Source organism: Rhinoraja longicauda, chromosome 1, assembly GCF_053455715.1.
Source record: "Rhinoraja longicauda isolate Sanriku21f chromosome 1, sRhiLon1.1, whole genome shotgun sequence".
NCBI lineage: Eukaryota > Metazoa > Chordata > Chondrichthyes > Rajiformes > Arhynchobatidae > Rhinoraja > Rhinoraja longicauda.
The window spans coordinates 21,531,717-21,559,684 of NC_135953.1; the positions used below are offsets into that span (position 1 = coordinate 21,531,717).

The following is a 27,968-nucleotide window of genomic DNA, read 5'->3' on the forward strand; positions in this document are numbered from 1 at the left end:
GCTAAATCATGGTTTGGTGAATTGCAACTACAAGAATTTTGGGCAAAAAGTTTCCAAAAATTCCCAGTAATATCAGAAATCGCGATAAGGAATTTATTGCCCTTCCCAACAACTTACTTATGTGAAGCAGCATTCTCCCAACTTCTCATCCTTAAAAACAAATACCGAAATAAATTAAATCTGGAAGACGACTTGAGGTGTGCCATATCGACAACGGAGCCCAGGATAGAATTGCTAGCTAAAAAACTGCAATACCAGCCGTCTCATTAAAGTCAGTTCATAAACATATTTTACATAACGGTGGAAATTTGTGTGTTCGAACAATTTTGAATTGATTTGCAATTAATTAATGTTTGTAGGAGCTTTGGAATTTTTTATGAATAAATAATCTATAATTCAATAATCGCAATATATGGCAGTTTGTTGTACAAAAACCGAATGTATATATAAGATATTTTAAGGGTTGGGGTCGCTTCATGATTGCTTGTTCTAAAATGGGTCGCTATATTTGAAAGGTTGGGAACCACTGGTTTAGATGGTATATAAAATATAGAATAAAGAGGTAAATGGGACTATCTTAGATGAAAATCTCGGTCGACATGGACGAGTTGGGCCGAAGAGCCTGTTTCCGTTCTGTATGAAGTTTTAGTTAAGTTTATTATTGTTACGTGTGCCGAGGTACAGCGTAAAGCTTTTTTTTTGGTGTTTTTTTTATTTTATTTTTTTAAACTCTGTGTCCAAAAGAGGTGGGCTTGACAACAAAATGTCTTTTTCAGAGTAGACATTTGGAAAAGCGTTTTGTCAAAGCTTGAGAATAGATTTTTTTTTAAATGGGAGGGAGGGAGGAAGAGATGAGTGTAGGAAATCATTGGGCATTACTCCTGCAAATCGGGAAACACCAGGACTCCACAGTTCTCCGTTAACTCGGGATGGTTAGTCATGTGCAGTTTATGTCATCAGATGCGATATGCTCTCATCGTCGGGGAGCGAAGGGGGAAGTGGAATAAAAGGACGCACGCACGCACAGCCTCACTGGAACTTCGGCCGGGGGTAGATAGTGAGCGGTTGTGTGTTTCAGCGCTTAGTTGTCGGGTTTCCGTGAGTTTTTGACTTCATCCAAGATGGATTGCGGTGTGGTAACCTCCAAAACCCTTCTCATTTTCATCAGCTTCATTTTCTGGGTGAGTATCTGTAAGCGACAGATTGTTTGTGTGTCTTTATGGTAACGCCTGCCTGCCTCGCCTCGCTGCGAGCACACATTGATACAAATCGACAAGGCACAAGGCTGTGACTGTGTAAGGGTCTGTGTAAGACTGTGTAACAATCAGTCTGAAGAAGGGTCTCGACCCGAAACATCACCCATCCCTTCTCTCCCGAGATGCTGCCTGACCTGCTGAGTTACTCCAGCATTTTGTGAATAAATCAAATCTGTGTAAACTCCCCCGGACCCGAGAGGTTTCGCTTTCCGCATGCTTGAGTTTAAGGTGTGTTTGACCTTCCACCGTCCCGGCATTGGAGAGCCTGCTCTTGGTTCAAGCCATCTGCTTCAACTATTCTTGTATTTTTTACACAAACTTGGTAACGATACTCCACATGCCCCCCACAACCCAAAAACAAAAAACAACTTCTTTCTCTCTGAGATGACTTTCCTCGGGATTACCGGGAATCCCATTTTCAACAAGGACTATCCTTTCGCTCTACGTCGAACAGTCCCGCTTTAATAGCCGTTTAAACTGTTTTAATAGACAACAGACAACAGGAGGAGGCCATTCGGCCCTTCGAGCCAGCACCGCCATTCAATGTGATCATGGCTGATCATTCTCAATCAGTACCCCGTTCCTGCCTTCTCCCCATACCCCCTGACTCCACTATCCTTAAGAGCTCTATCCAGCTCTCTCTTGAATGCATTCAGAGAATTGGCCTCCACTGCCTTCTGAGGCAGAGAATTCCACAGATTTACAACTCTCTGACTGAAAAAGTTTTTCCTCGTCTCCGTTCTAAATGGCTTACCCCTTATTCTTAAACTGACTAATAACTCTTGCCAGTCTCGCTTCGTAACGTCGACTTTTTAAAATCAGTTTTTTTTTAACCGACCTTTGAAACAAAGGGCTTGGTCACTTACTGGCCCTGATCGAGTTATCACAATGGATTTGTTGTTTCTGTAAACAGATATTTCCAATCGGTGTAGTGTAACGTGAAGGGAAAAAAAATCCTTTCTCCAAGTAGAATAAACAATGTTCCATGTCTGTTTTGAAGGCGACTCAAACTTGGATCAGTATATATCCTGGAATTGTTTTTTTCTGGATTGGCTATCAGCAAATATGAGAACTGTTTAAGAAAGGAGAGAAAATGGAGAGTGACAATAAATAGGTGCTGGAGGAGCTGATCAGGCAGCAATTTTGGAGGGAATGGATAAATGATGTTTTGGGTTGGGATCATTTGGACTAATCGGAGTAGAGAGAAAGCTTGGGGGAAAAAGCGGTGGGGCTTTATCTTCAGAGGAAATGTGGAATTGCTGCCGTAAACCGTGCTATGATTGTTAAATTGAGAATCTGATATGTTAAAGGACGAGCAGAACTGTATTTATCAACCTGAAGTCGCATTTAATTACTCTAGGATTCATTTGGGGAAGTGAGAAGATAAGTGATGTGCATATTCAAGTGTCTGAAAAAGGGTCTAGCCCCGAAACGTCCCCTTTCCTTCTCTCCTGAGATGCTGCCTGACCTGATGAGTTACTCCAGCATTTTGTGAATAAATACCTTCAATTTGTACCAGCATCTGCAGTTATTTTCTTATGCATATTCAAGTGTTGTCACTAGTAAATTGGGTGGCATTTTGACTGCAGAATGTAAAGTGGTTTAAAGATGAGCTGAATGTAGTGAAACAATGAATATACTTTTTGTTTAATTGTTCAGTCCTGTGTTACAGGAAAGTGACCTGCATCTGGTGCCACACATTCCCAGTTAAAAAATAGCAGCTGAGTTTTCAGACTGTTTGAATCCTGTAATTCCTTGTATAAGGTGTATCTTCATTGAAGGACTCTAGCATTCAAGAAGGCTCACTGTCTTGGTAAACATGAGCAAGATGTGCTGACCTAGCCAGTGCTTGTATGATGAAAAGTAAAGAAATTAAAAGAATGTGGTGGGATGATCACTGGACCTGAAACTTGCAGTCACATGCCCTCTAAGCAGATCATCTGCATTGAATGACGTTGCCCAAAACCTCCCACCCATTAAAATGCACCGAATGAATGCTCTTGCTTGGATTAGTACAGCTCCAACAAGTACACTGGTTACAATCACAAAATGCACGACTGCAATTTAGATTTTACAGCAGAATCTCCAATTTTCATTTTATTAATTTAGCAAAATTCCATTACACTTACCAAAAAGTTGCTTTGTCTTTTAAAGAATGTTGTGAAATTATCACAATATGAATTTGAACTTGTGGCTACTTTTGGTCTTCTAAATTTGGATTGTAGGTGGTGTTTAATGTGATGTCTCCAAACCAATTCAATTACATGAGTACAGTCTAACTTGCTAGGGAAAATAGACAGAGTGATGGAGTAACTCAGCAGGTCAGGCAGCATCCCTGGAGAATAGTATCGGTGAAGTTTCAGGTTGGGACCCTTCTTCATACTAATCCACCCAGAAACATTACTTATCCGTGTTCTCCAGGGATGCTGAGTGACCTCTTGAGTTACTGCAGTGCCTTGTCTTTTTTGTTAACCAGCATCTGCAATTCCTTGTTTCTAACTGGACTTTTGGGTAACACAATACAACTCTGTAAGAATTTGGCGATGCAAGAAACTGCAGGTGCTGGTTTACCGAAGAAAAATACACGATACTGGAGTAACTTAGTGGGCCAGGCAGCATCACTGGAGAATGTGGATGAGTGATGTGGGTCAGGACCCTTTATCACTCCGAAGAAAGGTCCTGACTTGAAACGTCACCTATCCATGTTCTGCACAGATATTGTTGCACCAGACTTTTTTCTATTAAAATTTGTTGGGTTCTCGGGTTAAAATTAGAAGGGACTGAAAAATGTTATTCAAATTAGGGTGACACAGCTAGTAGAACTTCTGCCTCTGGTTCGATCTTAACCTGGGTTAATGTCTGTGTGGCGTTTGTAGATTCTCCCTTTGACCACGTGGTTTTCCTCCCACATCACAAAGACTGCTGGGTTTGTAGGTTAATTGGCATCTGAAAAATTGCTTCTCGTGTGTAGGCAGTGGATGAGAAAGTGAGAACTAGTGTGAACGAATGGTTGATCATGGGCAGTTGCCGAAGGGCCCGTTTCTTTGCTGTATCATTAGATCAAATATCTTTACCTCCTAATGCATTGGAGTGTACAGCCAAGGATTGGGGCCCTTCAGTTTGCATGTCAATGTCGACCTTGCATGCCCATCTACACCAATCTCACTACTTCAGTCTCTTTCTATGCTTTGCCTATTTAATTGCCTATCTAAATGTCTCTTAAACAAGATGTATCTCTCTATGGCAGGAGGTTCCAGATAGCAATCATACTTTAAAATCTTTCCCTATAGATTCCCTCAACCCCGTGCTTTATATTTTTTTATAGTCCTTCGGTGGAGGGGAGAGGATCGATACAGACTATATACCCTTTCCATGCCTCGTGTGACTTTTCTATACACATGTCACTACCTGGTCTTTTACGCTAGGGAAAGCAAACTTAGCCTATCCAATCCCTCCCCAACCAAAGACATCCAACCCAAGCAACATCCTGGTGAGTCTCCTCTGAATTCGTTAGCACAACATGCTTCCTATTACTTTGTGACTAGAACTGCATGCACTACTCCGAATGTGGTCTAATGAGTATTTTGTAAAGTTGCAACACCATGTCCTAACTTTAATATTCTCTTGTATTTGCCTTTGTTAGCCACCTTTACTGCACTCTGCCAGTGTTGCTGCTGTTGGGGAAGTGTGAACTTGAACCCATGATCCCTCTGTTCCATCCGCTTTCCTTTGTACTTGCCATTTACTGTACACGTCTGATCCACTAAGATCTATTTCCAAAATGCATAACTTGTACGGAGGTGCCACGGTTGAGCTTCTACTTTGTAGCTCCAGAGTCCAGGGTTCAATCCTGACTACAGGTGCTTGTCTGTACGGAGTTTGAACCTTTTCCCCATGATCTCATTTCTCTGAGATCTTCGGGCTCCTCCCACACGAACCTACAGATTTGTAGGTTAATTGGCTCAGTGCAAATGTAAAATTGTTCCTAATGTGTGGGTAGGGTGGTGTTAATGTGCGGGGATCGCTGGTCAGTGCAGACTCGGTGGGCCGAATGGCCTGTTTTCACAGTGTATCTCTGAACTAAACTACTTGACAGCATTAAATTACATAAGCAATTCTCTACCCAATTTCCCATCTTATCTCACTATCCACAATGGCAATTTGTTTTGCCAAATTATTAATTGTATATCTTGCATCCAAGTCATTCATATTTATCATGAATGGCGAAGATTGCAGCACCAATCACCGTGGTACATGGGGAAAATCCCTATCTCCTATCCTCCACTCAACTTTGGATCAAGTGGGGTTGCCTTGGATCGGATCTGCCTTAACCCACTGTGCCACACCTTGTCAAATGCCTTACAGTCACCATAGATAATGTCTATTGCCCTGCCTTCATCAATCTTCTTGATCATCTACGCAAAACTGAAGAAGGATCTTGACCCGAACCGTCACCCATTCCTTCTCTCCAGAGATGCTGCCTGTCCTGCAGAATTACTTCAGCTTTTTGTGTCTATCTACTCAAAACTCTTTATCAGATTTCTATGGCAGGATCTTCCTGCACAAAGCCATGCTGACCATCCATGATCAGCTGACTATCCATAACCAGCCCCCTTTCCAGGTGTACATGAATCCTGTCCCTTGGCATTTCTCCAATAATTTCCTTGCCACTGATGTAAAGCTCACTGACCTGGCTTATCCCTGTTGCCCTTAAATAAAAGAATAGCATTGGCTACCCTCCATTCTTCTGGTACCTTGCCTGTGGCTCGCTAAGATGCAATAAAATCAGTTGGCTGAGTTTTTTGTTAATATAAAAAGCAGAAATGTTCATCTGTCTTACTTCATGTGCTGGAGTGAGACTTAAACAATCTAAATCGGCGTAATGGTTTTGTTCTTGCCACTCCCAATTGTTCTGTTGATAACTTTTCTTGTTGTCTGCTAATATGACCATTAGTCTTTCTCAAACAACAAAACAAGTCACCTTGTGATGGTAACATCACGATGAAAGTTATTTAAATATTGGCCTCTATTCAACTATTTCTGTAACTGGCTACCTTAAAACCTTGTGTAGGAAGGAACTGCAGATGCTGGTTTATACTGAAGAAAGACACAAAGTGCTGGAGTAACTCGGCGGGTCGGGCAGCACCTCTGGAGAAAAAGGATGGGTGACATTTTGTGTCGGAACCCTTCTTCAGACTGAGGACTTTCTTCATTCCAGCACTTTGTGTCATCTGCCTTAAAACCTCCTTGGATGTCTGGTGCAAGGAAAGGTGTTTAATGTTAATGCACAAATTGTTCAACTATGCAAACATTTAAACAGGAAATACTTTAATTTAGAAACTAAGGTCAAGCCATGACTCCAGTAACTTGGCACCAGATTAAAATATGCAGCCGAGTAAAATTCTTATCTAACCAATGTTTTTTTGGCAGTTTTTGAACAATCAAAAGGTGTTCACGGGTTACCTTTCTTGGTAACGGAACAAGTTTTAGTGAGTGATTGACATAATGTTTTTTTTCTCCAAACCATAACAAAGATAAATGCAAAAACTGTTAGAGAAACTAATCCAAAGTGCTGACCGACCATTCCCCTCCATGGATGCTGCCTGACCAGAGTTCCTCCAGTGGGTTTAGCTACAGATTCCTGCACCTGTAGTCTTGTCTGAAGAAATATCTACACACTCGCAAGTGGCAGGACTAGTCAAGCACAAGTTGTAACACTTCAGTTTCTCCCCCGAGGATTGATGTGGGGGAACAGGCATGATGAATGTTTGGGAAATGTGATTTAATTTAGTAAATCCACTTCCTAAAAATATTTCTTGCACAATCTCTCTGAACAAGGAAGTCAGTTAGCAGTCTAGATTTTGGTGAAGTGTTGGAATCAGAGTTGAAACTTCTAGCAGTGATGGTACAGTTTGGGGAATAATGATCATTACCTCAATTAAAAATCGCTGAACTTCATCCCCATAAATCCTCCTCAAAGACACGGCATGGAAATGGGCCCTTTAGCCCACGAAGTCTGCACCAACCATCAATCACCATTTGCAGTATTATCCCACTTTTACATCCATTCCCGACACACTTGGGGCAATTTAAGATTCAAGATTTCAAGATTAATTTGTTTTCACATGTACCAATTAAGGTACAGTGAAATTTAGAGGCCAATTAACCTACAAACCCTCACATCTTTGGAACAATGGAGGAAACTCAGCTGGTCACTGGGAGAACGTGCAAACTCCACACAGGTAGCACCTGAGGTCAGGATTGAACCAGAGTCTCTGGCACTGACACAGCAACTGTGCCTCTAGTGAATTTCATAGTAAAATTTGAAGGTCGGAATAGAGTTTGACACCATACAGTATATTTAGATTAGGCTTGCATCAACTGTTTCAGAACCAGTTTCCTTTAGCATTTGGAGCCAACATTGTTCTTTCAGGCAAAAAACAACTTTGGTAAGAGCATGAAAGTTGACTGAGTTCTTCATTCTCCACCCTTAAAAACAATAATTAGACCAGAATCAGTTAAAATATATGAAGCCTAAGAAATCATTGCTCCTATTTGAAGGAGTGATAGAATATCACATCAGTTTGGTTTTGCACTTGCAATATGGATTATTAGTGTGGCCTTCAACACTTCACTTGCCAAAGGAATTGTGATTATACCAGAAACTATATGCAAACATCTTCCAATTGGGTCACAGACAACGAAGCAAACTTGCATGAGCAACATGAATCATTTTGATGTGCACTTTCCAGTACACCCCAGTTCTTCGCAATTATTGCAACAACCTCGTGCAAAGCATGGAATAAACTAACGATGTACCTAGTGGGAGATAGACACAAAAAGTTGGAGTAACTCAGCGAGACAGGCAGCATCTCTGGAGAAAAGGAATGGGTGGATGTTGGAAGAGGGGTGTGGTAGGAATGAACAAGGCAGCCAGGTCTTGACCCTGTTACAACTAAAGAGGCACTGACAATATAACTAAATTATGGGTAAAGTTAACTGGAGGTCATAACCAGAACCAAGGAAGAATTGTAACTAAGATGGCTGACGGATATCTCGAAGGTAACATTGTCATAGTCGCATGATATGGCCGCAAACCCTTTTACCCACCAACTTTGAAGCTGAGAGTCATCCTATTAGTCATCCGAATTTCTCTTCCTCTGTGGAATTTTTGCTTCAAGGCAATCTTGACGAGGCTGAAGTGCACAATGGCTTTGCAAATAGGAAGTGGTGTGTCATTCAAGCTACGTTGTGTAATAATCTGCGCACTTTATTCATAAAAGTAAAAATTGTGTTCTCACAGATTTGTATTTCACCAAGACTAGTCATTACTCTACAAATTCCATGGTTACCTGTTGCCGAAACTTGAATTCCACTGGTTGGTGCTATAAACAAGCTTAAATTGGAGGCAGTCTATTTGACAATTGCATTCCAAGCTCTTGTTATTATTTGGTCTTGTTATTATTTGGTTGGCCAATGTTAATGCAAAGAATTGGGTGACTGCTTTGCAGAATGACCTTGTGCTTCAAGTTACCAGGTGGATTATACATCCTACTTATGGCCACTTAAAATGTTCCGACAAAGCCCAAATTGAGATTTGAACAGCAGATCATTTTCTAACTGTACCATGGCCCCAGGGACTTTGAATTCAGCTATTTCGAATAAAAGGCCTTTTCAGTTTGAGAACCAACCAGTTTTGAGGAAAAGAGATTAACATGTGATAACTACATTCTTTCTGCACCTGCTACCAAATTTCCTGCAATTATGTGGATCTCTCTTTCTTCTTTATCTTTCTGTTTGCATCTCCAGACAAGTCAGCTGCAATTAGCAAACCACTTGTTATTTGGTTTTCACTTGTTACAGATACTGCCTTTGCCTCCCCATCTCTCTCACATGTAACTTGTTCGGTTTCACTTTTTTCTCTTTTTGAAGGAAGATGACCCTGTCTTTTTTTCACCTGAGTGCTCCAATATTTAATTTTAAACCAACTTGACCTCTGCAAGCTATCTTGTCGTTGTCCAAATGCCAATGATAGTTAATGAGCTGCATGTGTTCCCCACACTGATGGAGAAGCTTTCCAGCATCTCGTTAACTATGATGGTGATATTTGTCGATGCCCCAGTTACAACCAGTTTATTCATTCTTTCTCTCTTCCTTTACCCATTACCCTCCCCCCCCAATCAGGAGTGGGGCTGTTTACTAAATTGAAGTGAATGACGTAGCTTCTAATTGCTTTTATCATGATATTTGGGTTTCAATCACACCTTAACCATGTGACTTACAATCATGTTGGTGACTAGAAATTTCCAGAACTGAAACCCACGATAGCAGGATGTAAAATCAACAATACTTCAAGCTTACAATAATAATACCAGGGAACCTTCTGCATCCAAGATGATGCAGCCTTAGAGTATACAATTCCCATGGTTGAAATGATATAAGAGTTTTAAAATGCATATGATCTCAAATGTATATCACAATTGTACAGCTAATCTGATTACACAATCTAGTTTGGAATACTGAAAAACCCTGCCACTTTCATAAATGAAATTATAATGTTTTTTGTATTCTTAATCTTGAATGGTGATGACCAACATGTGCCATTACTGTGACATGAAGGGTGGTCTTGTAAACATAGTTGGTCAATTTATGAAAGTGAATCTGCCGTGAAACATTTAATAGAACAGGAAGAATACAATATTGCATAAAAACCTATGGCCTTTGTAGAATATAGGACTTGGTAATAAGAGGATGTTCATGACTTTGCTTAAAGTGAAAAAGGCAATTGTCAGCAATCTTGTGAAGTGGCCACAGAATGCCTAACAATGCTACTTGCAAAAACTTGGTGGTGTTGGAAATTTTGAAAAATTATAAAGATGATGAGTAGGTTTAACCCAAGAGCTCACATTCTGGGGAAGCCATGAAGGGGAAAAATGGCCAACATAGAATGTAAGGACAGTAATAAATGTGTCAAAATATTTACTTCACAGCATTAATTAAAATGGACAATGGGGGTTATAAATAGCTAACACCTATCCACTCTGCTGAAAAGCAGGCTTCCTTATCTGTTGAGGGGGACAGTTGTTTGCAGTTCTGTCTAGGTTCTTATCCGTTGCAACCTTGAGATTACAGCTGCTCTTTGTCACTGTTTTGCAGGCAAATCTCCCAGAAATTAACGAACAGCCTTTTTAATACACTGACCCCATCAAATCTCTGTACATTTATGGTATCTATTTGTTAAATGTATGGCAGAGAGTTTGCAAAGTTGCAGGAAATATATGGTTAAAGATAAATCTCGGGAAAGACAAAGATGAAAAAAATTATAGAGATATTGATCATTATGATTTATTTCAAATCCACAGGTAACCATTGCAGAAACATAGAAAAATAGGTGCAGGAGTAGGCCATTCGGCCCTTCCAGCTAGCACCACCATTTAATATGATCATGGCTGATCATCTAAATTCAGATCCCTGTTCCTGCTTTTTTCCCCCCATAAGCCTTAATTCCTTTAGCCCGAAGAGCCAAATCTAACTCTCTTGAAAATATCCAGTGAATTGCCTTCTGTGGCAGAGAATTCCACAGATTCACAACTCTCTGGGTAAAAAAGTTTTTCCTCATCTCAGTCCTAAATGGCTTACCCCTTATTCTTAAGCTGTGACCCCTGGTTCTAGACTCCCCCAACATCGGGAACATTTTTGCAGCATGTGGCCTGTTCAAACCTTTAAGAATTTTATATGTTTCTATAAGATCCCCTCTCATACTTCTAAATTCCAGTGAATACAAGCCCAGTTGATCCATTCTTTCATGATTATGTCATGAAAATATAAAATGCTGTAAGTACTGTGAATCTTTGGAACACTTGGGTACTCTCGGTGTTTTCCCAGTGTGCACAGTTGAGGCCTTCAATAAACCGACTTGCTCGATAGACTCGCTACTGACTTACAAGCTGTTTTATTTTGTGTCTGTGCCTATCTGAGTAAAGCCAGATACAGGGTACAGGTACAGCACAAAATTTCCTCCTACAGATAGTTCTTGATTTACAATGAATAATTGAATCAAACTACTTTGTAATATAATTCCTGTCCACCATCCTCATTTTGCATGATTTCAATTCTGCCAGACACCCTAAACTAGATCTTGAGGCAACAGTAGAATAGTGCTGCTTGTATGCATTAAACCAGACAATTGTACATTAATTATGATGAAGGTGGGATTCCATAAGGTTTAATATTGAGTGGGATCACGGGCTAATTCACAAGGGCGGCACGGTGGTGCAGCGGTAGAGTTGCTGCCTTACAGCGAATGCAGCGCAGGAGACTCGGGGTTCGATCCTGACTACGGGCGCCGTCTGTACGGAGTTTGTACATTCTCCCCGTGACCTGCGTGGGTTTTCTCCGAGATCTTCGGTTTCCTCCCACACTCCAAAGATGTACAGGTATGTAGGTTAATTGACTGGGTAAATGTAAAAATTGTCCCTAGTGTGTGTAGGATAGTGTTAATGTGCGGGGATCGCTGGGCGGCGCGGACTCAGTTGGCCGAAGGGCCTGTTTCCGCGCTGTATATCTAAAATCTAAAAAAAAGCCAGGTTGTATGTTCACTAGTAACTTTACCAGGCAACTGGAGTAATCTGGAGCAAATCCAGATGACTCCAGTGTAACACTATCTTGATTCTGTAATGTCACAAATTTAAAATCTAATTCGTTTGAGCTTCTATTAATTCAATCTGTTGCTTCACTTCCATTCACATCTCATACTTGTGCCCAGTGATATCAAAGTCACTTGAGTGCATCACTTGGGTGCATGAAATGGAGGGAATGTGATCATCACCTGATAGATGGGGTTACCTTGATTTGGTATTATGATCAGTGCAGGGATTGTGGGCTGAATGCCCTGTTCACGTGCTGTATTCTAGACAAGTATGCTATGACTTTCATGGAAACATTCATCTCGGTACTCTTGCGTGTTTAATGTTTAGCCACATCACCTGAACAATTAACCAAATTAGTGTTTCTTCTGTGCAAGAAGGAACTGCAGATGCTGTTCTAGCAAGAGAAGGTGTTGCAGAACTCTCATCGGACTTGTCTATCTGTCTAATGTCTATCACTAATGACTTTGAATAAATTGCAGATTTTCTTGTTTTGCAGGCTGCAGGAGCTGTTCTCACTTATGTGGGAGTCACCTTGTTATCAACCTTCAAAAACTACAGTCACTTTTTTCAAGACCGGTACACTGTGCTCCCAGCTATGATTATCATTGGCATAGCACTTGTGATGTTTTTGATTGGAATCATTGGATGTTGTGCCACTCTGAAAGACTCTCGCTGTGGATTGGGATTGGTGAGTTGATCTTTGCTTCCCATATGTATTTATTTTTTTCTTTCGCAAAAAAACCCATGCTTTGAAAAACTCGGGTCAGGCAGATACTGGAATCGAGTGGGGTGAGGAGATAAGGGGGAAGATTTGGCTGGTGGTGGGATTTCACTGGAAGTGGCAAAGGATGATGTCCTCTGTGTGGAACTGAGATGGAAGGTGAGGGTCTGGGGAGGATGGATAATGTAGGTGCAAGCATGTGGGGAAACAGAAAATGCAAGTGAGGGCATCCTCCCCTACAGCATAGAAGCCATGTTTCCTGAAGGAGGATACCAACCCCTGGAGCGGATAGCCTATTCTTGAACGGATACAGTAAGGAAATTGAGGATTTTTAATTTTGTTCAGGCAGTTTGTGTCCCTCAACCTAAAGCTGAAACAGTCGTTGAATCTGAGAAGGGAGTGGTTGGAATTGCTTAATGTGGCATACTGAGAAATGAAGAAACCATCTTGTTCATTAAAACTGATCAGTCTGTTTCCTTTCTGATAAATTTATCATTGAGGTGAAGGAAATGTTGTTTAACAGAGGAGAGCAAAGAGGACTGAAGAACTTGAGTACTAAATGCAGATGAGTGATTTAAGTACAAGTCAATAAAACACATAAATATTCTAGATGTGAATGCCAAGACAAATTAAATACTAGGTTGACAAGATGACTTGCCCCTCACTGGCTTTTCTCTTGTTGAATTTTTATCTCTGCCAACAGTCTGTCTGTCCTTTCTTCTGTTTTGTTATTTTAAGTACGTGTTAAGGAGTATGTTTTTGTGTTTCTTGGTTTGTTTTATAAGGGGGAGGCTGGGCAATTTTTTTTTCAATATCTTGCCTCGACGGAGATGCTTTTTCTTTCCCGTCTCCACTGCGGCCTAACATCGTGGAGTGGCGCGGCCTTTCCTGGAGACCGACCTGGCGCTTCAACCGTGGGCGTGACGCAGCACGACGCGGACTTGCCATCGTGGAGCTTGCAATCCCTTTGCTGGGGATCGACTGTGGAGAGCTCCAACTGCGGGCCTGTGGACTTTAACATAGTCGAGCCCGCAGTCCCTGGTTAGAGATCGATTTTGGAGCTCCAAGCCACAGAGAGTTTCAACCGTCCCGAAGCGGGAGTTTCGATCACCCCACTGCGAGGGCTTCAGATCGCTGGCTGCGGGAGCTTCGATCGCCCCGACTGTGGATGGTTCGACAGCTCTGACCGCGGGAGAATAAAGAGGGAGAAGATTGGCCTTTATTACCTTCCATCGCAGTGAGGAATGTGGGGAGTTGCTGTGGTGGATGTTTATGTTGACTTTTATTTTATGTGGCTGTGTCTCTTGTTGCTTTTCACTTGGTATGGCTGTATGGTAACTCAAATTTCACTGTGCCTTCATTGGCACATGTGACATTAAACTGACCTTGACCTTAACCTTGGTGGGTTCCCCCCTCCTCCAATTACATCCAACAATGCAAACAGCAGGGATTTATTTTCATGGCTGAGTCTTGGACAAGGTTTGCAGATCAATTAAGCTGTCAATTCCTGCCATCTGATTTCAATGCTAATGGGAGCTATACTGGCCACCTGATTCTAGTATGGTAGAAAATATCACTTGGTCCAATAGATTTAGTTTCCACATACTGAATATTGAGGCCACAAAACTAGTAGGGTGGAGTTTGGACCTCTCTTGCTATTGCCTGTACAACCAAGTCTAGATCTGATTTGTAGTGGTAAATACAGTTTATTTGCCAGTACCTTGAGCCCAAATTTGGTGTTGGTTTGTTATCACATTTATTAGGATACTTGGGAAAAACATTCAAAGGCCACTCACCCTGTTGGTGCGTTGTGCTGCTCTGCATAAGAAAACTTGGAGGTAGCTGAGTGGAAAGTAGGATTTGTACAGAGAATGGATAAACTTGTCAAACGGCAAATTCAGTGAGGTGCCTTTTGCTCTCTCCCAGGCATGGGATTTGTTTGCTGTAAATGCTGGACAAAAGCTGTAAGGAATGCTACTAACACTGGTTGTGTTTTTTATTTTTAGTTTCTGTTCATCCTCCTCATCATTTTTGCTGCAGAGGTATCTGCCTTTGTTCTGGGATTCATCTACAGAAGACAGGTACTTAAAAGATGAATATAACAGTATTTTTTGGACTTTCATTTCTCCTCTCATAAAATAAAATTCGGCGAAGAGACAGCAGCAAAATGCATGAAATCTTGTGACTTGTGAAATCCAGCAGGGCCCTGCTTATTTGGGAATAGTTGGAAAGCAACTTTTTGTGACCTTCAAGATCTTTGTCTTGTCAAACTGGTGATTCAAACGTGCTATTGTAAAAACAGGAGGTGGTAAAAGGATGGGTGTATTCTCAGCAGATGAGGAAACAACAGATATGAGGGGAGGAGTTGGGAGGAATGAAAAGGTTATCCATTGGGCACAACAATGGAGGATCCGGTGTGGGGGAACTGCTGTTCCTTCTGTGGGAGAAGAACAAATGAGTACCTGGTGCAGGATACTTTGTAACTTTGCTTGCATACAAAAGGGTGCTGACATTGTGATTTGTCAGATGTGACAAAGTATTCAATTCAAAACAGAAATGAAACTTGGTAAGATATACGAAAAGTTCTTGTATGCGACTCAAAAGTTGACATGCAGCCTCAAGGCCATTATATGTTGGCCTTGAGAGGAATCATTCTGATTACAATTGTTTAGGGCCTTGGTGACTCTGCAACTAGAGGATGTGTACAGTCTTATCATTATACAAGAGATAGTATTTGCCTTGGAGAAAGGGCATTGAAGATTTCTGCATTTCATTGCATAGAGTGGACCTGTATTTTCTCCATGTTTGGGAGAATGAGAGATCGTAAACTCTTGCTGGACAACAGGTGAATTTATTTTAGAAACATAGAAAATTGGTGCAGGAGTAGGCCATTCGGCCCTTTGAGCCAGCACCGCCTCCACTGCCTGCTGTGCCAGAGAATTCTCAATAGCTGAGGAGTTTGAAAACCATGGTCAAGTCTGAGAATAAGAAGCAAGGCATTTAGGCCTTGGGTGAGAAACTTCCTTGCACTTGGGATGGGGAATGTTTAGAGCCCTCTATTTTGGAGGGCTGTGCAGCTTCAGGGAGTTTATTCAAAGCTGGATGATTCTAGGATATTGTGAATTGGGGGATAATGCCAAATGGTAATCTGCTTTTATTTTTTTAAAGAAAGATTTAGAATAGTAATAAAGGATTTTTGTATAGTTAGTCATGGGCATAGAGGAAAATTAAACAAACTAAACCATTGTACTAATTAATAAAAACAAATGTATTCCACCAGACAATATAGCACAGGAACAGATCCTTCGGACTACAATGTCTATGCTGAACATGATGCCAAGAGCATTTCCTGCATTTCCATGTGCCTATCTAAAAGTCTCTTAAATGCACTATCGTATCTGCCAACAAGGATCTAAAATGTATCGTGCGCTACCTTGCCTTGACTCTATTCTAATTTCCCAATTAGCAAGAAGGTCAACATGGAACAATACCAGAATAAGATTTCTGTGCTTCCAATTATTGGAAATAAATGATTTCTTCAATCTTTCGTTGGAAATCAGACTAATTGACTGTTTCTTCCCACAGGTCCATGACGGTGTGGATAAGTCTATGATGGCCGTCTTTGATAAATATAATGGGGAAAATGCAGAAAGTAGAGCTGTGGACTACTTGCAGATACAGGTAATATGGAGCTAATAACAGCTAATGTAACTCCACTTTTCAAGAAAGGATGGAGGGAGAAAACGGGGAATTATAGACCAGTTAGCCTTGCATTGGTAGTGGGGAAGATGCTTGAGCCGATTATGAAAGATGTTGTAGCAGTGCATTTGGAAAGCAGTGACAGAATCGGTCCAAGCCAGCATGGATTTATGAAGAGGAAATCATGCTTGACTAATCTTCTGGAATGTTTTGAGGTTGTAACAAGTAAAATGGATAAGTGAGAGCCGGTGGATGTGGTGTATCTGAACTTTCAAAAAGCCTTTGACAAGATTCCACACAAGAGATTGGTGTGCAAAATTAGAGCACATGGTATTGGGGGTAGGGTATTGACATGGATAGAGACTGGTTGGAAGACAGGAAGCAAAGAGTAGGAATTAATGGGTCCTTTTCAGAATGGCAGGCAGTGACTGGTGGGGTGCTGCAAGGCTCAGTGCTGGGACTCCAGTTATTTACAATATATATCAACAAATTAAAAGAGGGAATTAAATGTAACGTCTCCAAGTTTGCAGATGACCCAAAGCTCGGTGGCAGTGTGAGCTGCGAGGAGGATGCTATGAGGCTGCAGGGTGAGTTGGATAGGTTTGGTGAGTGGGCAGATGCATGGCAGATACAGTACATTGTGGATAAATGTGATGTTATCCACTTTGGTGGCAAGAACAAGAAGGCAGATTATTATCTGAATGGTGTCAGATTAGAAAAAGGGGAGGTGCAACGAGACCTGGGTATGCGTTACTTCCCACACTCCATGATGTACAGGTTTGTAGGTTAATTGGCTTCGGTTAAATCTTCCCTAGCATGCAGGGTAGTGCTAGTGTACGGGGTGATCGCTGTGGACTCGGTGGGCTGAAGGGCCTGTTTCTGCGCTGCATCCTGCCTAAAGTCATAGATGGCATGGCTTTGCATTACAAATCATGATATGGACTATTTTAGACAATAGACAATAGGTGCAGGATTAGGCCATTCGGCCCTTCGAGCCAGCACCGCCATTCAATGTGATCATGGCTGATCATTCTCAATCAGTACCCTGTTCCTGCCTTCTCCCCATACCCCCTGACTCCGCTATCCTTAAGAGCTCTATCTTGCTCTCTCTTGAATACATTCAGAGAATTGGCCTCCACTGCCTTCTGAGGCAGAGAATTCCACAGATTCACAACTCTCTGACTGAAAAAGTTTTTCCTCATCTCCGTTCTAAATGGCCTACCCCTTATTCTTAAACTGTGGCCCTTGGTTCTGGACTCCCCCAATATTGGGAACATGTTTCCTGCCTCTAACGTGTCCAACCCCTTAATAATCTTTTACATTTCAATAAGATCCCCTCTCATCCTTCTAAATTCCAGTGTATACATGCCTAGTCGCTCCAGTCTTTCAACATATGACAGTCCCGCCAGTCCTAGTAAACCTACGCTGCACGCCCTCAATAGCAAGAATATCCTTCCTCAAAGTTGGAGACCAAAACTGCACACAGTACTCCAGGTGCAGTCTCACCAGGGCCCTGTACAACTGCAGAAGGACCTCTTAGCTCCTAACAACTGCAGAAGGACCTCTTTGCTCCTAGCAAAGGACTCAACCAACCCCTACTCCTTGAAACATGAGGTTTGCATATAATGTTGAAAAGTTATCATTTGCCACGAATGAACTACTAAATTAAAGGTTACAATTGAGCTACTATCCAGCATTAAGTCTTGTTGAAGCTAAGTCAAAAGTGCTGAGAAATGTTGACATTGGAGGAATGGGATAAGGGGAGGGAAGAGAAAATCTTTTATTTTATGTAGGTAACACCATGGAGCCCTGATACCAAAGATTAAGGTATTGGACCACTGTACAACCAAACAACCTTGTCCTGCTGTAATGGTGATGTGGGGGAAGCCACTTCTCAAGCCCCAGTCTTGTTCATTGACCTTTGCCTTCAAGTATGTCACTGACGTAATTTCAACATGGCACTTTTTTATTCAACCAGAATAACTAGAAATGGTCACCCTTCGAAATATAGACTAACTTCATATATGGGGTTTTCTGAATTCTTGATCAATTTAACAGTAGCTCTTAGCAAGCAGATGTAGGTAGGTGCATCTACCACTAAATCCTGGATTTCACCTGAGCCTTGGGCAGGCGTAAACCTAATTGAGAGTTGCAGAAATTATAAATCTGTCGGCATCGTAAAACACACTGATAACATACTTTGACACTGCAATCGAGATATCTGGAATGCTGGATCATATAAAAAATCCAAGGTGAGATGGCCAATCGAATTCCTTTGGAGGAAGGAGTCAAAGGTTAGCTGTGAAGTTATTTTTATGACTTGGAGGCATGTGACCAATGTTGTGCCACAGGGTTGGTGCAGAATCCACTGTTTGTCATCCAGATGTAGATAATAACATAGTTTACATTGTTAGTAAATGGTCAAATGACAAGTTTGAGTATAAAATGCTGCTTGGGTAGAACGGTTCCCAACTGAGGCTGTCATACGTCATGACATGCCATGGGAGATTTCAATATGCAGGTAGATTGGGGAAAATCAGGCTGGTACTGGATCCCAAGAGAAGGAATTTGTGGAGTGCCTACGAGATGGCTTGTTGGAGCAGCTTGTAGTCGAGCCGACTGGGAAGGCAATTCTGAATGTGGTATTGTGGAATGAATTGGGTTTCTTTATTGAGCTTAAGGTAAAGGAACCCCTAGGAGGTAGTGACCATAATATGATAAAATACAACCTGCAGTTTGAGAAGGAGAAGTGAAATCAGATGTGTCAGTAGACAATAGGTGCAGGAGGAGGCCATTCGGCCCTTCGAGCCATGATTCAATGTGATCATGGCCGATCATTCTCATCCACAGATTCACAACTCTCTGACTAAAAATGTTTTCCTCATCTCAGTTCTAAATTGCCTACCCCTTATTCGTAAACTGTGGCCCCTTGTTCTGGACTCCCCCAACATTGGGAACATCCCCTCTCATCCTTCTAAATTCCAGTGTATACAAGCCTAGTCGCTCCAGTCTTTCAACATATGACAGTATTACTAAGTAAAGGTGACTGCAGAAGCATGTGGAAGGAGCTGGCTAAAGTTGATTGATGAGATTTCCGAGTGCTTGGAAGCACATGATAACGTAGCCTGAAGTCAGCATGATTTTGTGAAGGGGAATCTTGCCTGGCAATAGACAATAGACAATAGGTGCAGGAGTAGGCCATTCAGCCCTTCGAGCCAGCACCGCCATTCAATGCGATCATGGCTGATCACTCTCAATCAGTACCCCGTTCCTGCCTTCTCCCCATACCCCCTCACTCCGCTATCCTTAAGAGCTCTATCCAGCTCTCTCTTGAAAGCATCCAACGAACTGGCCTCCACTGCCTTCTGAGGCAGAGAATTCCACACCTTCACCACCCTCTGACTGAAAAAGTTCTTCCTCATCTCCGTTCTAAATGGCCTACCCCTTATTCTTAAACTGTGGCCCCTTGTTCTGGACTCCCCCAACATTGGGAACATGTTATCTGCCTCTAATGTGTCCAATCCCCTAATTATCTTATATGTTTCAATAAGATCCCCCCTCATCCTTCTAAATTCCAGTGTATACAAGCCCAATCGCTCCAGCCTTTCAACATACGACAGTCCCGCCATTCCGGGAATTAACCTAGTGAACCTACGCTGCACGCCCTCCATAGCAAGAATATCCTTCCTCAAATTTGGAGACCAAAACTGCACACAGTACTCCAGGTGCGGTCTCACCAGGGCCCGGTACAACTGTAGAAGGACCTCTTTGCTCCTATACTCAACTCCTCTTGTTACGAAGGCCAACATTCCATTGGCTTTCTTCACTGCCTGCTGTACCTGCATGCTTCCTTTCATTGACTGATGCACTAGGACACCCAGATCTCGTTGAACTCCCCCTCCTCCTAACTTGACACCATTCAGATAATAATCTGCCTTTCTATTCTTACTTCCAAAGTGAATAACCTCACACTTATCTACATTAAACTGCATCTGCCATGTATCCGCCCACTCACACAACCTGTCCAAGTCACCCTGCAGCCTTATTGCATCTTCCTCACAATTCACACTACCCCCCAACTTAGTATCATCTGCAAATTTGCTAATGGTACTTTTAATCCCTTCGTCTAAGTCATTAATGTTTATCGTAAATAGCTGGGGTCCCAGCACCGAACCTTGCGGTACCCCACTGGCGAATCTGATGGAATTCTTTGAGGAAGTAAATAGCTGGATAGACAAAGGAAAGTTTGTGGATGTTGTTCACCTGAATTTTCAGAAGGCCTTCAATGTGCTGCATGTGATGCTGCTGAAGAAGATGAGAGCCCATTGTATCGGAGGGAAGATATTAGCATGCATAGAAGGTTGGCTGGATGGTAGAAGGCAAAGAGTGGGATTAAAGGGAGCTTTTTCTGGTTGTCTGCCAGTGACTATCAGTTCTTCAGGGATCTGTGCTGGGGCTGCTACCCTTCGCATTGTATATCAATCATTTAGATGAGGGAATTGAATGCTTTGTGGCTAAGTTTGCAGATGATATGAAGTTGGGTGGATGGACAAGTAGTGTAGAGAATCGGGAACTCTGCGGAAGGACTTGGACAGGTTGGGAGAATGGGCAAAGGAGTGGCAGATGGAATACAGGTTAGGAAAATGTGCAATCATGCATACTGGTAGTAGGAATAAAGGCATAGACTATTTTCTAAATGGGGAGAGAATTCAGAAATCTGAGGCGCAAAGGGACTTGGAAGTGCTGGTGCAGGATTCCCAAAAAGTTAATTTGCAAGTTGAATCAGTAGTAAGGGAGGCAAATGCAATGTTTCAAGAGGACTAGAATATAAAATTAAGGATGTAATGCTGCGGCTCTATAATGCACTGGTCAGACTGCATTTGGAGTATTGGGTTTTGGGCCCCATTCCTGAGGAAGGATAAGCTTGCATTGGAGAAGGTCATAGAAACATAGAAAATAGGTGCAGGAGTAGGCCATTTGGCCCTTCAGAGGTCCAGAGGAAGTTTTCGAGAATGATCACAGGGATGATCGGGTTAAAGTATGATGAGCATTTGATGGCACTGGGCCTGTACTACCTGGAGTTTAGTAGGATTAGGGAGGAACCTCTGAAACTTACGAATAGTGAAAGACATGAATAAAGTGAATGTTTTCACTAGTGGAGGTCTAGAATCAGAGGGCACAGCCTCGGAATAAAAGGACGTACCTTTAGAATGGAGATGAGGGGGAGTTTCTTTAGCCAGAGGGTGGTGAATCTGTAGAATTCATTGCCACAGATGGTTGTGGGGGGCCAAGTCATTGAGTATGTTTAAAGTGGAGATTGACAGATTCTTGGTTAGTCAGGGTGTCAAGGATTTTGGGGAGACGGCAGGAGAATGTGGTTGAGAAGGAAATATAGATCTGCCATGAATGAATGGCAGCGTAGACTTGATGGGGCGAATGGGTTACTTCTGCTCCTATGACTTATGAACTTGTGATGTATCTGTAAAAGTTTCCAAGAGCCACAGGAGACATGATGAATTTCCTCAGGAAGGAGACGTCTGATAAATATTGACCAGGATGTAATCTGATGCCTCTACCATAACTTGGTAAAATAACCAGTGGAAGTAAATTAGCTAAATTCTCCCTCTTGCCCAGGCAGTAAGATTTTCCAACTGCCTGCATTGATCATGTATCCAGTGCTTTGTGTAAATGTAGCAGAGGGAAGTTCTATTTATTCATTGCATCTCATTTGGGGATAATACATTGAGGCCAAAAGGATATGCAGTCACACTTGCCTTTGTTTCTACTGCCCTTGCAATGGCAATCATTTCAAAAGGTGAACAGATCCGAGTTCAACCATGAGATGGAAACCAAGGTCTTGCGTGTTGACGACTGCCCTACTGGCCTTCTCACAGTTTCACGTCTTTCCACTGTTTCTAAATGCCTGATCATCTTCAACTAAACCAACTCTAAATTCCATTTTTTTTTTAAAACAATTTGATTTGTGCAAATTTAAGATGTTCTTGCTAGTGTTTCCATTCGGATGGGTGACAATAGACAACGGGTGCAGGAGTAGGCATTCGGCCCTTCGAGTCAGCACCGCCATTCAATGTGATCATGGCTGATCATTCTCAATCAGTACCCCGTTCCTGCCTTCTCCCCATACCCCCTGACTCCGCTATCCTTAAGAGCTCTATCTAGCTCTCTCTTGAATGCATTCAGAGAATTGGCCTCCACTGCCTTCTGAGGCAGAGAATTCCACAGATTCACAACTCTCTGACTGAAAAAGTTTTTCCTTATCTCTGTTCTAAATGGCCTACCCCTTATTCTTAAACTGTGGCCCCTTGTTCTGGACTCCCCCAACATTGGGAACATGTTTCCCAATGTTGACTATCATGCAATGTATTTATGCCCTCAACTGCATGTTGAAGAACACAAGAATCTGCTTCTAGTAGAGGGACGGAAGGTCGGAAGCATCTCCATGTAATCAGCAGGCCATCAGGTACTCCATGCCCACAACACCAGAAATTTGAATAATTGCACCACAACATGCTAGTACTTTAGACACCTGGTCAACTTGGTGTCACCAGGCCATTCATTTGGCTCGACAAAAATATTGGCATTCAATAGTAAAGCAAGAGTCGTGATTAGTACGGTTGTCAGAGGTTATGGGGAGAAGGTAGGAGAATGGGGTTGCGAGGGAAAGTTGGATCAGCCAAGATGTAGGAGATCAGCCACGGTGGATTAGAGTTGATGGGCCGAATGGCCTAATTCTGCTTCTAGAATTTGTGAAGTATTAATTGTGAACACCTGCACTCTGGCTCTGAATACACGAAGAACAAAGTAGTCCTAACGTTTCGATCTTTTCCTGCAGATGACGTGCTGTGGAATTCTGAACTACACCTACTGGGAAAAAAATGTGTGGTTCAAAACAAACAAGACTCTACCCATCAGCTGCTGCAAGACTGGATTTACCAACTGCACGGGCAACCTAACCCAACCCCAGCTGCTCAACACTGGAGTAGGTGTCAAATTTGCAGGCTCTTCGCCTGTCAGAATTGGCAGCTGTGCTTCTAACACTGTCAATGTGGTTAATGCTCTGCTTTTCTATGTTTGTTGCAAAATATACTTGGCTAATAAATTAATTACGATTACGAAATGGTTTGGGTAGGGAACAGTTTATTTTAAGGTTCCCTGGTCCTGAGTCATCCTGTGATGTTGCAAGAGGCGCTAAATTCGGCAGGAATCAGCTCAATTTGATAAAACATTATTATATGAAATGCTGGTTTTCCCTTGCTGTCTATCATACGCAACTTACACCATAGTTTTGCAATCTGTGACGTCCAAATCAAGTATTTTCTGGTTTCGATGAACACTTCTTGTCAGTATTTTCTCAGTTATTTTTGCCACACTTATTGCCAGATAGATATCTAAATATATATATATATATATATATATAACTCAAACTCTCATCTTGTATGTATATATATATGTATATAAATGCGCTTCCTCCCCCCTTCCCCCCCTCGCGCAGCAGTGCCGGGAGTACCGGTGCCCGTCCCGGCGTGCCCCGCGCCTGACCTTCCTCCCGTGGTGCAGAGGGTCAAAGAAGATAGTGGCCGGCGGGACGAACATGCGGCAGCCCCTTGAGTCCGCTTTCCTGTGCTGCTGGCCGCCCGGTGCCGTGGTCAGTGGCTCCCCTTTCCACTCCCCCTCGCAACGGCCCAGCAGCTGCGCCTGCGCAGTGCACTCCCACTTGCTGGGCCAGGCAGCCGCGCCTGTGCAGTTAGGAGAGGGTTGCCGGGCCCGGCGGCTGCTCTCCTGCTGCTGGTCGCTGCGATGTCCACCCAGGGCTGGGGTAAGTGGCTCCCTCTCCCCTTTCCTCTCCCCCCTCGCCTGCCCCCGGCCCCACAACGGGGACCCAACTAAAATCTCATCTTGATGGCCGCCTGGGGCCGGGGTGAGTGGCTCCCTCTCCCCTTTCCTCTTCCCCTCTTGCCCGGCCCAGCTGGAGACTCCCTGGCCGCCGTGGCCTCTGATATACTCTGGGATCTTGCTGTGCGCTTTTGGAGTGGGCAACGCAGGAGAGGTTTGGACCCAACGGGTCCACGGGTCGTCTAGTAAGATGTAAGAGTGAAGGGAATGTATTTAGAATACCATCTTAACTATGCATATTTTGGACCAAGAGTTTCCTTGCAACATGGGCCATCTTTGTTTTTCACCAAGGGTAGGAAGGTTTAATACTCCTACACCTCATGGCGTGGCATAAATCCTCAGAATATTCATCTGAGAAATAGTCAGGAAGCTATATGTCCTTGTACCTGCTGCGGTATTTGACAAGATTGCAGCTAATCTTGTATTTCAGTAATATTTTCCTGCACTTGCCTCTTTGCTTTGTCTGTCTGTCTGAATGGTGTCAGATGAGGAAAAGGGGAGGTGCAATGAGACCTGGGTGTGCTTGTACATCAATCACTGAAAATAAGCATGCAGGTACAGCAGACAGCGAAGAAAGTTAATGACATGTTGGCCTTTATTGCGAGGGGATTTGAGTTTAGGAGCAAGGAGGTCCAACTACAGTTGTACAGGGCCCTGGTGAGACTGCACCTGGAGTATTATGTGCAACTTTGGTCTCCTAATTTGAGGACATTATTGCCATTGAGGGAGTGCAGCTTAGGTTCACTTGGTTAATTCCCGGGGTGGCGGGACAGACATATGATGAAAGAATGGGTCGACTGGGCTTGTATTCACTGGAATTTAGAAGGATGCGAGGGGATCTTATAGAAACATATACAATTCTTAAAGGATTGGACGGGTTAGATGCAGAAAAAAATGTTCCCAATGTTGGTAGTCCAGAACCAGGGGTCACAGTTTAAGAATTAGGGGTAGGCCATTTACGACTGCCTTCTCCCCATAACCCCATACTAATCAAAAATCTATCTATTTCTGCCTTAAAAATACCCATTGACGGCCTCCACAGCCTTCTGTGGCAATTAATTCCACAGATTCACCACCCACCTTATCTCCTTCCTGAAGGAACGTCCTTTAATTCTGACCAGCTGTTGAAGTCACTATTTTTGAAGTGTCCAAAAGTATTTTTGTTAACAAAAACTAACTAAACCTTCTAGAATACTAAGGCAGGGAGGTGAACTGTGTGGCTTGAAGGAAAGGTTTTAGTGGATGGACTGACGGGTAGTTGTTGGCATTGTGCCAATACAAGTGGTTCATCCTCCAGATACTGATGGCAAGCCGGTGAAGAATGGGTAGTGAACATCATAAAATGGAGAACCTAAGAACTGCAGTTGATGGTTTACCAAAAAAGATAGTGCTGGAGTAACTCGGTGGGCCAAGCAGCACCTCTGGAGAACATGGATTGGCAACATTTCGGACCGAGACCGAAACGTCGCCTATCTATATTCTGAGATGCTGCATTTTCCACTGTCTTCCAAAAAAGTACTTAAAAAAAAAAAAAGGTAGTAGGCTACCCAGGACTAGAAGAGGCCTTCTGAACTTGGAGGTGATTGAACAAGAGTAAAGCATTACATTTTTGTAGAAAGCAGGAACTGCAGTTGCTAGCATACAAAAACACAAAGTGCCGCCGTAACTCAGAAGGTCAAGCAGCATCTCGGAGAACGGGATAGATCATAACATCATCATGTAATAGGAGCAGAATAAGGCCATTCAATCATGGCTGATCTATCTCTCCCTCCTAAACCCATTCTCCTGTCTTCTCCCCATAACCTCTGACACCCGGATCAGGATGGCAACATCACCTATCCATGTTCTCCAGCGATGCTGCCTGACCTACTGAGTTATTCCAGGCCTTTGTCTCTTTTAGCATTAAATTTATGTTGGACAGTACACTTTAGAAACAACACTACCTTTCTTTAGCTTAATTGATTTAAAATGTTCTTTTTCCTAGGGCTGTGAGTCCAAATTGGAGAAAGGCTTGGAATCTATTCTGACCTACGCTATGCTGACCACCCTAGGATTTATCATCATTCAGGTAACTTGTTAGCACTGACCTACATTGATGCTCTGAGGAAAATCCAGAAGTGGTAGGCTGGCTATTGTGCACAGATGGGTAATGCCTGAGAACTCAGTATTGGTGAAGTTAAGATTTTGTTGTTTCTCAAAGGCTCGTGTGATAGGGTTGCGTTTTTTTCGGGGTTTTTTGCAATGCAGGCCACTATCCTCATTCAGTTTAACAGCACAACAGTTCCCACATCTCTGCTAACTTTCACTCTCCGCATTCCTGAATTCTACCACATAATTACCATACTATGAGCAATTAGTGACCAAGTGCCCTACGAAGTCATACATGTTAGTAACTGGAGGAAATAGAGCACCTAGTGGGGGCATTCCATGTGGTCACTAGGAGAGGATATAAACTCCACACAGAATTCCTAGATTCACTTGAGCAATGGGATAGCAGCTCCTTTGGTTGCACCACCAGCAAGTTGCTATTTACAACTGGTAAATACTGATGGTAGTTAATTTGGTTTAGTCTTGGCCCATGTACACTGCTAGTCAAGATTTGGTTTGTACAGGCACAAGTATGTCAATTCATTTAACTTTTTTCCTCTTCCAGCTCTTTGGCATGATCAGCATCTGTGTGCTCGCCTGCAAACGACAGGACAATAGCTACCAACCTATCCTACCAGGAACATACGCGTGAAGGAAACCCAAGCCTTGAAGACCTGAGCTTACTTTTAAGAACTATTGCACTGTTAACAAGTGGAAGAATGTTTAGACCCACCAATTTATTCCCAACTATTTCTAAAATGGGAACCATCACAAAGCATTTTTACTTTTGAAGCTATCTGTGGTTAACTTGGACCACTGGACTAAATTGTGCTGATCATAAACTACTGCACACTTCTCCCCTTTGTGGCTGTTCACTTGAGCGGTAGTATTGTAACTACAGTGCAATAAATGGTAGGGGGTTGCATTTGAAAGGAACTGCCTACTTGGATCTGGGGAAGAAGGATCCACAATATTTAATAACTTTTAGTCAGATGACCTTGTTTCATTTTGCTTTCAGTTGATGGGGTGTAGTTTGGTTCACCAGGGGACCCTAATCCAAGGATTCAATTTGCCTTTTTTCAATTTACCTTTAACAGGCTGCTGTAACCACTGCACTTATTTGCCTTAAACTAGTTTGGAATTTTGTCATAAATGCTCAAAAGCATGAACCCACTTTTGCTGTGATTTTTTTTAAAAAACTGTGCACAAATCACTAATTCTTTCCTTGGCTGTGAATGCAATTAACTAGAGGATGAATTATTGCACTTGATGATTAAGACTAAATTGTTTCAATAGTTATAGCTAAGTTGTTCAATCTGACCTGTTTTGTAGTTGTTGCTGAAAAGTACATTCAAGTTTGAGATTTTAAAGTGCTTGTATTTTTTCTAATCTTCAAAAATGGCATATTATGATTTTTCACTCCTTGATCATAGTTACTGAGAACTTTTTCCAGTCTCATTTTTAGTAGCATTGTCTTGAATTGGTGTTTTGGAATAATTCATTTCTCAGTCTTTCCCATAAATGTAATCCACAACAGCTTTGGAGACTCGGCTTTTAATGCTCGTATCAATGTGTATAATGCAAACTGTTAATAAAAATTAAAAGAAACATGTCTTTGCAGCAGTTTAAAATCTAATTGTT

General features: G+C 42.4%; 1 protein-coding gene across 1 annotated transcript; it reads left to right on the forward strand.

Moving 5' to 3' along the window:
• The first annotated feature begins 935 nt into the window (after positions 1-935).
• Positions 936-27,941, forward strand: tspan36 (tetraspanin 36). The gene is made up of 7 exons (XM_078409270.1): positions 936-1,181; positions 12,402-12,593; positions 14,633-14,707; positions 16,212-16,307; positions 23,179-23,325; positions 26,224-26,307; positions 26,893-27,941. The coding sequence occupies exons 1-7, from the start codon at positions 1,122-1,124 to the stop codon at positions 26,977-26,979; spliced, it is 741 nt and encodes a 246-aa protein (XP_078265396.1). The 5' UTR covers positions 936-1,121; the 3' UTR covers positions 26,980-27,941.
• Positions 27,942-27,968: the final 27 nt, after the last annotated feature.